The following is a 12,690-nucleotide window of genomic DNA, read 5'->3' on the forward strand; positions in this document are numbered from 1 at the left end:
TTTTTTTCTTATTGCTTGACAATTAAATTTAGGTAAATATGTAATATGATGTGTTAAAGCAAATTTTAATTTCCTGTTTCAGACAGTTCATATTTTCTTCCAGAATAATTCCATTGTCGAATATTTTAATATAACAGCTTTTCAGTCATCACTGTTATTGTTATAATCAAACTTCCAAAAGCAAAACTATCACCTATAGTAAGGGAGATTTTAGGCAATGGCAAGCAGTTTTCTGGATATCTCATAATCACAGACTATAATTTAATGCTACATTGGGCCTACTAAAGTATCCATCTCCCAGTGTTATATACTTAGAGTTCTTGCTTTACGAAGAAATTTCTATCATAATGATAAAGCCTGCATATAAATCTTTTTTTCTAATTGTTTTTATCTCAATAGATTTCTGATAATGGAATTCTTTGGTAAAATACACAGAAAAATGTATTTTGATGCTTTTTTAAATTACTTTCCAGGGGCGCCTGGGTAGCACAGTGGTTAAGCGTCTGCCTTCGGCTCAGGGCGTGATCCCGGCGTTCTGGGATCGAGCCCCACATCAGGCTCCTCCGCTATGAGCCTGCTTCTTCCTCTCCCACTCCCCCTGCTTGTGTTCCCTCTCTTGCTGGCTGTCTCTATCTCTGTCGAATAAATAAATAAAATCTTAAAAAAAAATAAATTACTTTCCAAAAGATTTGTATAAAACCTAATTCCTTCATCAATACAATTATGCTTATTTAAAAGCTTAGTTATTATAACCTCATAGAAATAAAAAATGTACTGCACAATAAAATTTCATAAATGAGGGAAGTCAAAACTCATAATGTGAAAATTAATGAAGGTAGAATGAGCAATTGTGCTCTTCTTTCCCCAAATTATCAATTGATTGAGAAGCAATTTGAGGAGATAAATTTCCTCTGTTCTTTATAATAATAATAATAATAATAATAATAATAATAATAAAGACTTGAGAACATGATCATTGGACCAAATCAAGAAAATGGGAGAATATTAAATCATATGGAAGGGGTGAAATTGGTGGAAAATTGGCATTCTGAAATATTATAAAATTATAGATAGTAGTATTGTTTAGGAACACCATTAAAACCACAAAGAACCCAGATGTATTTAAATATTCCTTACAAAAGTTATAAATCGTTAGAGTGAATTTTCCCAATAGTTTAAGGCTGATATATAAAAGAGCCACAAAAATTAACTTCTCTGATCTAGTGAGATATTAGCTTTATACAAAGATAGTTTCTCCAACAGTCAGTAAAGGATCTTAACCAAGCAAAGTTCTCGCTGAGGTTTGCTTTATCTACTGCTGTACTTTGTGATGATCTTGTTTCTGGTTATGTTTTTTTAAAATTAAAGCAGTAATTTAATATAATTTTATGGCATGTGAGTGAATGTAAGTCTCTTTCTTTAGATCCATAGCCAACCTGAACATATATGTTTGATTTTGTTGCTATTTAAAACCTCTGGTAGCAGTGCAATGTTAATGATAGTATATATCTATATCTATAGACATCTCAATGTATCTATATATTAACCTCCCTGTCTAGATAGATCTGAGGATCTATCTATCCTCAGATACACTGAGGATAAATAGATACATAGTTTGTATGATAAAATTAAGGTATTAAGGTGTTTGATTCTACTTCAATTAACAGTGGTCAGGCAATCCTGAATTAATATATGTAGGTGTGAATACTACATATTTCAATGTTCTGATTTATTAAAGTGCTTTTGCAGGGGAAAGGAACAATGCTGATAAAAACATATCATGTCGATGGATATGGAACTGAAAAGGTCAAGGCACACATTATAATTGCCTCATTATTGAAGAAATGTCATAAAAAAAGGGATTAGATTTGTTTTACAGAGTTTAAAGGAATACAATATAGGGGCACCTGGGTGGCGCAGACCTTAATTGTCTGCTTTCGGCTCAGGACGTGATCCTGGCGTTCTGGGATTGAGCCCTACATAGGGCTCCTCTGCTGGGAGCCTGCTTCTTCCTCTCCCACTCCCCCTGCTTGTGTTCCCTCTCTCCCTGGCTGTCTTTCTCTCTGTCAAATAAGTAAATAAAATATTTTTTAATAAATAAATAAATAAATAAATAAATAAATAAAGGAATACAATATAAAAATTTTAAAAGGTTTGAATTATATGCATTTGAAAATCAAAGAAATGTGTCTTTAATGCTACCTTGACTTCTTAGAAGCTATGTGGAAATACATTTCAACTCAGTGTAATGAGGCTTTACAATATATGATATCCTGAGATCAAGGGAGATGCATGGAGAATAAAAATCCCTTGAAAGATTCAAGCCAAAGATGGACAACAATTTGGTGAGAATTTGTAGGGAGTAGTTTAGAGTATCAGACAGATGTTATGTGTACTGTCTTATAAGTTCCATAGGTATTGTGCTGGTGGATACTAAAAAGTTTATTACTTATGAATTTTAAAGACCTGAACATGGATGGCTACTTTTTTGGCACCATGTTCTTTTTTCAGAATCATAGAAATTTATAATTGAATGGAACGTTATCATCTGTTCTTCTAGTGAGAAAGCCAAGTACTGAAGAGAAGGAAATGCAACTATATGTTATATATGCATTTGGGCTCATTGCTCGTTGGGTAATTAGTGGCAGTCTGAATTTCAGTCCCGTTCCCTTATAACTGTACATGATATTACAGAGCAATTTGTTTTGCAAGCTAGTTAAGATAACTAAGAAAGTCTGAGAGACACATTCATACTTTTTTTAGACGTGAGCATTTTATATCTCACTGAAGAAAAATAGTTCTTTTTCTGAATGTCCTTCAAATTTCTAAAACCCAGCATTTAAAAGTAATCTCACCACTGTCCCTGCACCTCATTTCTATTCTTATACTATTTTTTTTCTGGACAAAAGTATTTTCGTACATTCAATCACACTAGTCAAATACCTAGCAAGTCAGCCAGATTCATCTAACTTACTTTATTCAAATATTTATTGTACTAAGTATTACTGACTCCAGTTCCCAAATACCCTTAAAATCAGTTTCCTTTTCTTCACTAATCATCAGTGCTGCTGTCTCAGTTCAGGCCTTATGTTCTCAACCCTAACTATTGAAATAGTCTTCTGACTTCTTCCATTGCTTCCTTACCTTCACTGTGTCTCTATTCTTATCTCAGAAAAAGGTTTTGGTCATAATTCTTTCCTTAATGCCACATGTATTCTCTCATTTTAATAATTTATACTGATCTTTAATCATTCTCAAGGTCCAAGAGCAAGAACGCCCATCTTTCTAAAGACTTTCTTTAGAGAAAGCTTTCCTTGAGAAAATTAGTTGATTTCCTCCATTGTTCTATCATTGCACACTGTATTGTAAAAATGGATTGTGAACTTTAGTTTTTACTCTTCATTCCTCTTCTGAGCTGTTTAGTCCTGTAAGGAAAAGACTGCATCCTATTCAGCTTCATAGTTTCAGCATTACTGGGATAGTGATTATCACAATAGCAGGTATACAATATTTACTTGTTTAATACATCAATAAGTAAAGTATTTCAAAGAGTGTTTTTGGTTTTTGTTTGTTTTGGGTTTTTGTTGTATTTTAACGTATAATGTAATGGCATATTTGATTTTGAGGAATTCATAAAAATAAATTCTAAATTAAGAGCTTTTCTATCTAGTACAGTTTAAAAAAACCAGTCACGTATAGGAGTGAGGTTTTCAATAATATTAAAGGGATGGTCATATAGATAGCAAACAAAAGTAGAAGGAAGTATTCTTGATGCCTAGTAATGAAATAAATCCCTAATAAAATAACCTTGCATTTACTGAGCTCTATTATATATGGAGCTTGAAAAGATATAAATGCTCAATGGAGGCAAGGTTTTATGATGACATTGATGATTAGGGACAATCGTCCTTGAAACTAAAATTTGTCAGACCACTCTAGAATGCCTCCCACTAATATGTAACAAAAAGTTGTAAGTTTAGTCCCAAAATAAACTCTGGTTATTTAACTAAAGGAAAAAAGATAATAGTTATTCTGAATTACTTTTAAAAAGAGAGAAATCATGATGAATGTAAAGTCCAATGAGGAGAACACAGTTTAATAAACGTGGGTGTATAGATATAATAGATAATCACAACCTCATTTATAATAAAGGAATGAAATAAACATTGATTGAACATCTAGCATATCCTCAATAGTATACAAGACAGTTTGAATATAGTATTTAAATCCATCTTGACAGGGGCGCCTGGGTGGCACAGCGGTTAAGCGTCTGCCTTCGGCTCAGGGCGTGTTCCTGGCGTTATGGGATCGAGCCCCACATCGGGCTCCTCTGCTATGAGCCTGCTTCTTCCTCTCCCACTCCTCCTGCTTGTGTTCCCTCTCTCGCTGGCTGTCTCTATTTCTGTCGAATAAATAAATAAAATCTTAAAAAAAAAAAAAAGAAAAAGAAAAAAAAGAAATCCATCTTGACAAACACATGAGGCAGGTATCACTATTGTCATTTTGTAGACATGGATGCTGAGGATTAAAGAGATTAAGACATGTTCACATGGTCATAAAGTAGTAAATGATATGTCAAGACATAAACTCAGAATTATGGTTCCTAAATCTAAACATTTTCAACTATAGCACAGTCTTCATCCGAAAAGTTATAATTACAGAGACTTAGAAATTCAAAAGCATCAAAAATATGTGTGACATATTCTTACATGAAAAATATGGGTGCACACATAAAAATAGAATATGTCCAGATTCTGGTTTCCAAATACCATCCTCCCATAAAAGATGGCAAGATTCCTTGGAGAAGTAGTTGTTTCTGGAGCTGAGTCCAGGAAAATATAAGATGAGCCTGGAGCTTATTGCACTGCCAGAATGTAAGAGGTGAGAAAAAAAAAAAAAAAGTCAAAAGTATGACCAAAGAGCAAGTGTACAGGAGCTAATTCCATGATGGTTCCATAGCAGACCTGGAGCAATGTGAGCAACAAAATAAATGATGGTAGTGTTGGATGACCCAAAGAAAAAGTAATTACAATGAGTATATATTCATATAACTAGGAACTAAGTAAATACCCAGAGAAGAAAGAACAACTCTTCCTTACAGAATAACTTCAATTAAAATATGTTGAAAGGCCCTTTCATGAAGGTGGCATGAAAGGTGAAGAAGGAAGACCCTTACTCCTCCCGAAGCTGAAGCCAAAGCAAAGGCTTTGAAGGCCAAGAAAATGGTGCTAAAAGGCATCCACAGCCACAAAAGAAGATCCGCCATCACCTACCTTCCCATGGCCCAAGACACTGCTCTCTGAAGGCCCCCCAAATATTCTCCAAAGACCTCCCCCAAGAGAAACAAGTGTGGCCACTATGCCATCATCAAGTTCCCCTGACTACCGAGTTAGTCATGAAGAAAATAGAACACAGCAGCACACTTGTGTTCATTGTGGATGTCAAGACCAGCAAGCACCAGATCAAAGAGGCTGTTAAGAAGCTCTATGACATCGATGTGGCCAAAGTCAACACCCTGCTCAGGCCCGATGGAGAGAAGAAGGCATATGTTCCAGTGGCTCTTTGAAGATAATACTTTGAATGTTGCCAACAAAATTGAAATCATCTAAACTGAGTCTAGTAGGCTGGATCTAAATCTAAATCTTTTCATCAAAATAAATAAATAAATAAATAAATAAATAAGTTAAGTTGAGAGAATGGGGAAATGGAAATTTGCTACAAAAACAACATAGTAATAATTGGTAAAGGAAACATTTTGATGGGTGCCCAAAGGAAAAAATGGAATATTTACATAGTCTAAATTACCTTCCCCAAGTATATATAAATTATAAAGAAAAGTCCTAGCTTTGTAGTGAAAAAGTCCCACAGACACCACATTAAATAAGTGATCAAGTTTAAATCACTAGTAATATCACTCCTTGACATCATGCATCCCCAGAGACGATGAAAGGGCAAACATACCACCTCTCTGGCACTTTTCCCTGTAATGAATTGCCTCAGTTTAAGCACAAGAAAAATATCAGGTAATCCTCTGCAAAATGCTCCATGAGTAATCTTGACAAGTGTCAGTCATGGAAGAAAAGGAAAGACAATGGGAAAGTCGCAGAACACAGGAGACTAGAGAGAGATGGCATTAATGCCGGCATGTTGTTCTGGATTGGATCCTGGAATAGAAAAAGGCCTTTATGGTAAAACTGGTGAAATTGAAAAAATATGTAGGTTAGTTAATATTATTGGTTCACTGTAAATTTTTTTTAGTGGCAATAATTGTATTATGATTAAGTAAGATGTTAACATTTATAAAGTTTACCCAGCTTTATAGTACAACTCAAAACTCCATAAACCTAAAAGTATCTAAATAAAATGCTAAATATAACTGATTAACACCTAGAACTCAAAACGGGCTAATAAGCAAATATGAATTCAACTGAACTGGCGTTTATTAAATGTCCACTGATCCTATACCGTGGTCCACCATAGCCTATAGGCTCACCAAATATCAGACTATCAAAGAACCGAGCCAAATTTTGAACCTTGAAAGAACCAATGAACTCTAAGTAATGTGAAAGCAGAGACAATATCATTCTCCTCTTCGCAGTCTGGCACAAAGCATAATGTACACACACCTCAAAGATGTTGCATGTTCAGTTCTAGGCAATAAAGTCAGTCAAGTGAGTTTTTTGATTTCCCAGTACCTAAAAAATACATCTGCATTATGCTGTGTCCTAGTAAGTGTGTAATAGCATTGGTCTAAAAAAAGCAATGTGCACACTTTAATTTAAAACTGCTTTATTGATAAAAATGCTAACCATCATCTGAGCTTACAGTGAGTCTTTTTTTTTTTTTTTTTTTTTTGTTGTTGTTGGTGGAAGTTTTTCCTTAGTGTTGTTAGCAGCTAACTGATCAGGGTGGTGGTTGCTAAAAGTTCGGGTCACTGAGGCAATTTCTTAAAATAAGATGACAAGGAAGTTTGCTGCATTAATAGATTCCTCCTTTTACAAATGATTTCTGTGTACCATGTGATTCTTTCTGATAGCATTTTACCCACAGTAGAAATTTGTTAAAATAGGAGTCAACTCCCAAACCCAACTGAGTGTACGTAATATTCTAAGTCCTACATCATTTCCATAGTCTTCATGGCTTTTTCACCAGCAGTAGATTCCAATGCAATAAACCATGCCCTTTGCTCATTCATAAGAAGCAATTCCTCATTCATTAAAGTTTTATCATGAGATTGCAGCAATTCAAACATAATAATGAAAACGTATGAAATACTGCAAGAATTATCAAAATGTGACAAAGAGACATGAAGAGAGCCAATGGTAATGGAAAATGACCCCTAAATCTTGCTGACACAAAGTTGCCACAAATCTTCGATTTGTTAAAAATGAAACAAAACAAAAAAACAAACTGCAATATCTGTGAAGACCAATAAAGTGACAATAAAGTGAGTCCTGTCTGTATCTGTCATTAAATAGCTGCTTAATGATGAGTGGATGGAAAATTAAGTTTTCAGGTATACATCCAAGTCTTTCAAAGTTGTTGTTTTTTTCCAAGATACATAGAAGAGCAAAACCAAAAACGTACTTGATTATCTGTAAGTGCTATGGTGCATACATAATAGATTTTATTCCTTCTTAAAAGTCTCTAATGTGACAAGTAGGATTAGAAATGCATTTTTCCCTCTCCCAATGAAGACTCTGTCTTGTTTCATCACCATAATACCAAACCCCTTTTAAAGATAAGTAAAATGAGAGACTGTAAGAATTACAGGAGGAAAACAATTTAATTAGACAAGTCTGTGAAGTCCTTCAAACCTGATGTTTGTCAATCATCCGTGGACCTGAGGCATTTTGAAAAATTTACTTTTGGGGGTCTGATCCTACTAACCCAGAATTCTTTTTTAGGAGTGTGACCCAGGAAGTTGCTTTAAAAAAATAAACAAACAACAAATGGGATAACGATGTGAATTGAATTCCTATCAGCTGATCATGAAACTGAGAGTAGAGTTTGATTTTTTTTTTTTTCATTTCAGGTTTCTCTTATATTTTCCTCAATGGCATGCTTGTTCTCAGTCAGTGATTTTGTGTATGTGTCATTGATCACAGTCAGCTAAAAATCACTAAGTGCCTGCATTAAACATAAATATGTAGATGGTTTGTTGACATCGTGGTAGCATAATTTCAATATATAATAATATCATTTAATCAGTAAATAGGAAATAGTCTACAGTAATCAGTAAATAGTAATCAGTAAATAGTAATCAGTAAATAGTCTACTTCCCCTTGCTGGGAGGGTTGTCTAGGAAGCCCAGGCAGAGGCAACAGTAATCTGATACTCTCTAACATTGTGTATCTCACATATTTTTATAATGTTTAGTGTTTTAGAAAAGCTTCATATATATACATATGCATGATATATACATTATAACTACATTATATATATTGCACTATATATAATATCACATCATATATGCTATTATGTATATGATTATATATTATATCACATCATATTATAATACCATTGAATATATTATTATAAAAATATTTTAATATATTTAAATATATCATTTATATTATATAAACATGTATCATGTATATATTACATATATGTTAATAATATTTTAAAAACCTGATTTTGAAAGCTATATCAGTTACATTTTTCAGTATGCCTATAGCCATTTAAACTGAAATACACAAAAGGAAGGAATATGTATTTCTGAAAATTTCCATTGGAGATGTATCTCAGGCAAATTAAGAATAGACCTTGGGGTACAATTAAAATGCAAATCTCAAGAGATGCTAATTGGCCAATTTCTTTATGATACAAGCTTGAGAGTTTGAGGAACAGATGCTGCTATGAGAAGACTGTTAACACAACTAGATTTCTGAAGATAATCCTTTGTTCTGACACTGCTTTAGAAATATATGAAGAACAAAACTAATCCTGAATATGAATCTAGGTTTCTGCTAAAATATTAGATTTTAATTCTCAAGAAAGCACATAAAAATAAACAGTTATCTTAGTTCATTTGGCTGTTTTTTTCTACTTTACCAATGGAAGGTAATAGACCCATTACCTAGAACTGTCCCCAACACCAGCTTTTTTCCCCTCAACTCCATAATATTAATAGAAGTCTATTATATAGGAAATTTAGCTCTGGGCTAAACCGCAGCAACAGATCAAAGCCATCGTATTAACAATTCATGAGATCCAGAACTGTGTATGAGGCAAAGGTATGTCGAAAATTAATGGTGAATTTGGTGAGTATTGCATGTTTTCTCCTGTCCTCTGATAAACCTAAGAATAATTGGAAGACGGCTCACAGAGGTCTCCTTTGGATAACTAATTCCCAGGTAAGTTTAATCTTATCATTGTGTGTGTGTGTGTGTGTGTGTGTGTGTGTGTGCAAGTGTGTGTTTCTCACACTGAAAATCTTTTCCTTTTTACACGCCTGCATCTTCCAGTAAGCCTTAAGAAAAGTGCTTCTAATAACAGGCAAGACAAATGTCTTTATTGATTAAATGCTTGTTAAACGAATTGGTAAAGAATAGAGGCCCTTGCGAAGGTGGGAAACACTAAATGATTAAGTCTCCTTGCATGAACATCAAGTCCCTCTGGGTCACTCGCGTGGAGTGTCAAACATCTGAACCACACTTGGCATTAACCATCATATTTACGTTGACTGAATTAGGCAAATAAGTTCTCTGATTTTCTTGTAAGAGCACCTTGCATTTTAACACTTTGTTGTAAATATAGCAAACCACATTTTACTATATGTAGTCTTTTTATTCTTGACTTGCAACTACTGTTTTTGGTGATGAATGGACTATTGCTCGATGTCACTGATAACCACGTGCTTTATGTTGGGAGCAAACATGTTTGCTGAATGCGTACACAAAACAATTTGACTATATTACACACGAACTCATGTTTGGCCTTAGCTAGCCAATAGAAAGGGTATGTGACAGAAAAAAAAAGTATAAAGAATTTTAGCATTAACATATAAAGTAAGTAGGATATTTTATATATATATATATTTTTCCCCCTTACAACATTTAACAAACCTTTATTGAATCCAAGAAATGATCAGATGTGCCCATCTCAGATCTTGTTACGCTGCTAAAATGACCCCGTAAAGTGTCTGTTAGGTGCTGACAAATTAAGACTGCCACACAAAGTATCAATAAATTCACAAATCATAGAACCTCCTCTCCTAAATAAACTTTATATTTTCTAAAAGTATCATATAATTAATTCCAGTAGATTAACTGCTAGGTGTATAATTCAGGGCCCAATGACGGACTGAGGTAGGAGATTGTGTATCTCAGGAGGAATCTCTTCCCAAATCCTTCCAGATAGCTGTCTCTTAGAGAGCCACCAATCCCATGCAATTGTCAACTTGGAATTTTTTGTTCATGTCTGCCAGTTCTATTTTTAAAAAAAATGGAACATCATGTATAAATTCTCCATTAACTTGAGGTCACCACGTGTGTGCTTGCCATCTTTTACTCTCTCATTACTGGATTCTAAGTCCACTCCGATGATTCAGTCTTGAAGTTTGCATCACTCTCTAATTTTTGCTACTGTCATTCAGCAGGTAAGTCAAAGGCCTGCCTTGATACAAATGGCTGGGAACAATCTCACTGAGGTGACCCTCTTCATCCTCTCTGGATTTGCAAATCACCCTGAACTGCGAGTCGGTCTTTTCTTAATGTTTCTCCTTATTTATCTGTTCACTGTTTTGGGAAACCTTGGCCTCATCATGTTAATCAGAATCAGCTCTCAGCTTCACACACCAATGTACTTTTTTCTCAGCAACTTAGCATTCATTGACATATTTTATTCGTCCACTGTAACACCCAAGGCACTAGTAAATTTCCAATCCCAACAGAAAACCATCTCTTTTGTCGCCTGCTTTGTTCAAATGTACTTTTTTGTGGGTTTGGTGTGCAGTGAGTGCTTTCTTCTGGGATCGATGGCCTATGACCGCTACGTAGCGATCTGCAATCCCTTATTGTACCCAGTGATTATGTCCCAGAAAGTGTGCAACTGGCTGGGAGTCCTGCCATATGCAATAGGCTTCACAAATTCTCTGGTCTCAGTCTGTGTGATAAGCAGCTTGGCATTCTGTGATTCCAGCATCCGTCATTTCTTCTGTGATACCACAGCTCTTTTGGCCCTGTCCTGTGCAGATGCCTTCCGCACAGAAATGGTGATCTTTGTGTTAGCTGGGATCACACTTCTCAGTTCCTGCTCCTCATCACGGTCACCTACACGGCCATCATCTCAGCCATCCTGAGGATCCAGTCGGCCGCAGGCCGGCAGAAGGCCTTTTCCACCTGTGCGTCCCATCTCATGGGCGTAACTATCTTCTACGGGTCCCTGATCTTCACGTATTTGCAGCCTGATAACACGTCATCCCTGACCCAGGCACAAGTGGCCTCTGTCTTCTATACCATTGTCATCCCAATGCTGAATCCTCTGATCTATAGTCTGAGGAACAAAGATGTGAAAAATGCTCTCCTAAGAGTCATACGTAGAAAACCTCTGTCATGACAAATCTGTGTGTGTTACCATAAAAACACACTTGGATGGCTTCAGGCATTGGACTGCAATCAGGAAAATCATAGAGTAAACTCAAAAGGCTTACCGTTAACTAAATGATAACTTAGAGCCTTGATATTTGGGTGGTGAATTATTATTTAATTTATTTATATAGAATACTGAACTAGCATATTAGGAGTTCATGTCGGCATGTAGATTATATATACCAAACACCATGGCAACACACACTGGTTAATATAGAAAATCTCTTGACCATGTGGATTAGTTTTGCCACAGAGTTAAAATTTTGGTCATTTATCTGTGAAACGTGAGCTTTGAGGACAAAGGAAAGTGGTGTTTATGGAGTATGGTCTCTATCAAACGCAGCAGAGTTTAATTTCTAAAAAAAACCGTAAAATGCTTCCCAAATTTCAAACATTTGATAAGCATTTCTTTCTCTGTGTGTGTGTGTGTGTGTGTGTGTGTGTGTGTGTAGATAAAGCACCAACTATGGCACAATTCCCAAAGCATTTGGAAGTATGTTACAGAGATTCTTGCTTTTCCAAATCAGGCAGAAATGCTTGGTGAAGTCTATGGTATTAGAAGGAGAAACTGGGTATTTATTTTGTTTTTCCTTGAAAAGAGACCCTCTTTAATGGACCACCCCAAGCTTTGTTACAAAATGACCACTGGAAAGATGTGTCCTTCGGTACTGTCTTTATTGTGAATAAATCACTGAGCAGTAATCCAAGGAGCTGGCAATCATGTTTAAAATGTATGTTGAAAGGACCTGCAGACAAATTTGATGAAGCACATATAAGAAAATATGTGTGGTCTGTAATACTTCTTTCTGTCCAACAAGAACGTAAGCTCTTTCAGAGAAGAGTTTGCTTATTCATAATTGTGCTCTCCACATTTAGGAAATGTATCATGTACAAAATATGGAAGTAAATATTTTCTTCACTGTCTATTTGCTGGTGGAAGAACAGCAATCAATACATCCAGGTACAACATTCTGCCTTTCTCCCATTTCCATCGTTCTTGGGTAGAATCTGGATAGTCATTGCATATTGGCATTCAAAAATTATTAGCTTAGTTGAAAATTCTATTTCTAGAATTCTTTCAAAAACATTTCTTATTTAC

General features: G+C 35.1%; 1 protein-coding gene across 1 annotated transcript; it reads left to right on the forward strand.

The window, feature by feature from the left end:
* The first annotated feature begins 10,627 nt into the window (after nucleotides 1-10,627).
* Nucleotides 10,628-11,559, forward strand: LOC113246493 (olfactory receptor 8I2). Its single transcript, XM_026487089.3, is given in 2 exon segments — nucleotides 10,628-11,249; nucleotides 11,252-11,559. Coding segments are annotated over 2 exon segments (930 nt in total).
* Nucleotides 11,560-12,690: the final 1,131 nt, after the last annotated feature.

Source organism: Ursus arctos, unplaced genomic scaffold (assembly GCF_023065955.2).
Source record: "Ursus arctos isolate Adak ecotype North America unplaced genomic scaffold, UrsArc2.0 scaffold_23, whole genome shotgun sequence".
NCBI lineage: Eukaryota > Metazoa > Chordata > Mammalia > Carnivora > Ursidae > Ursus > Ursus arctos.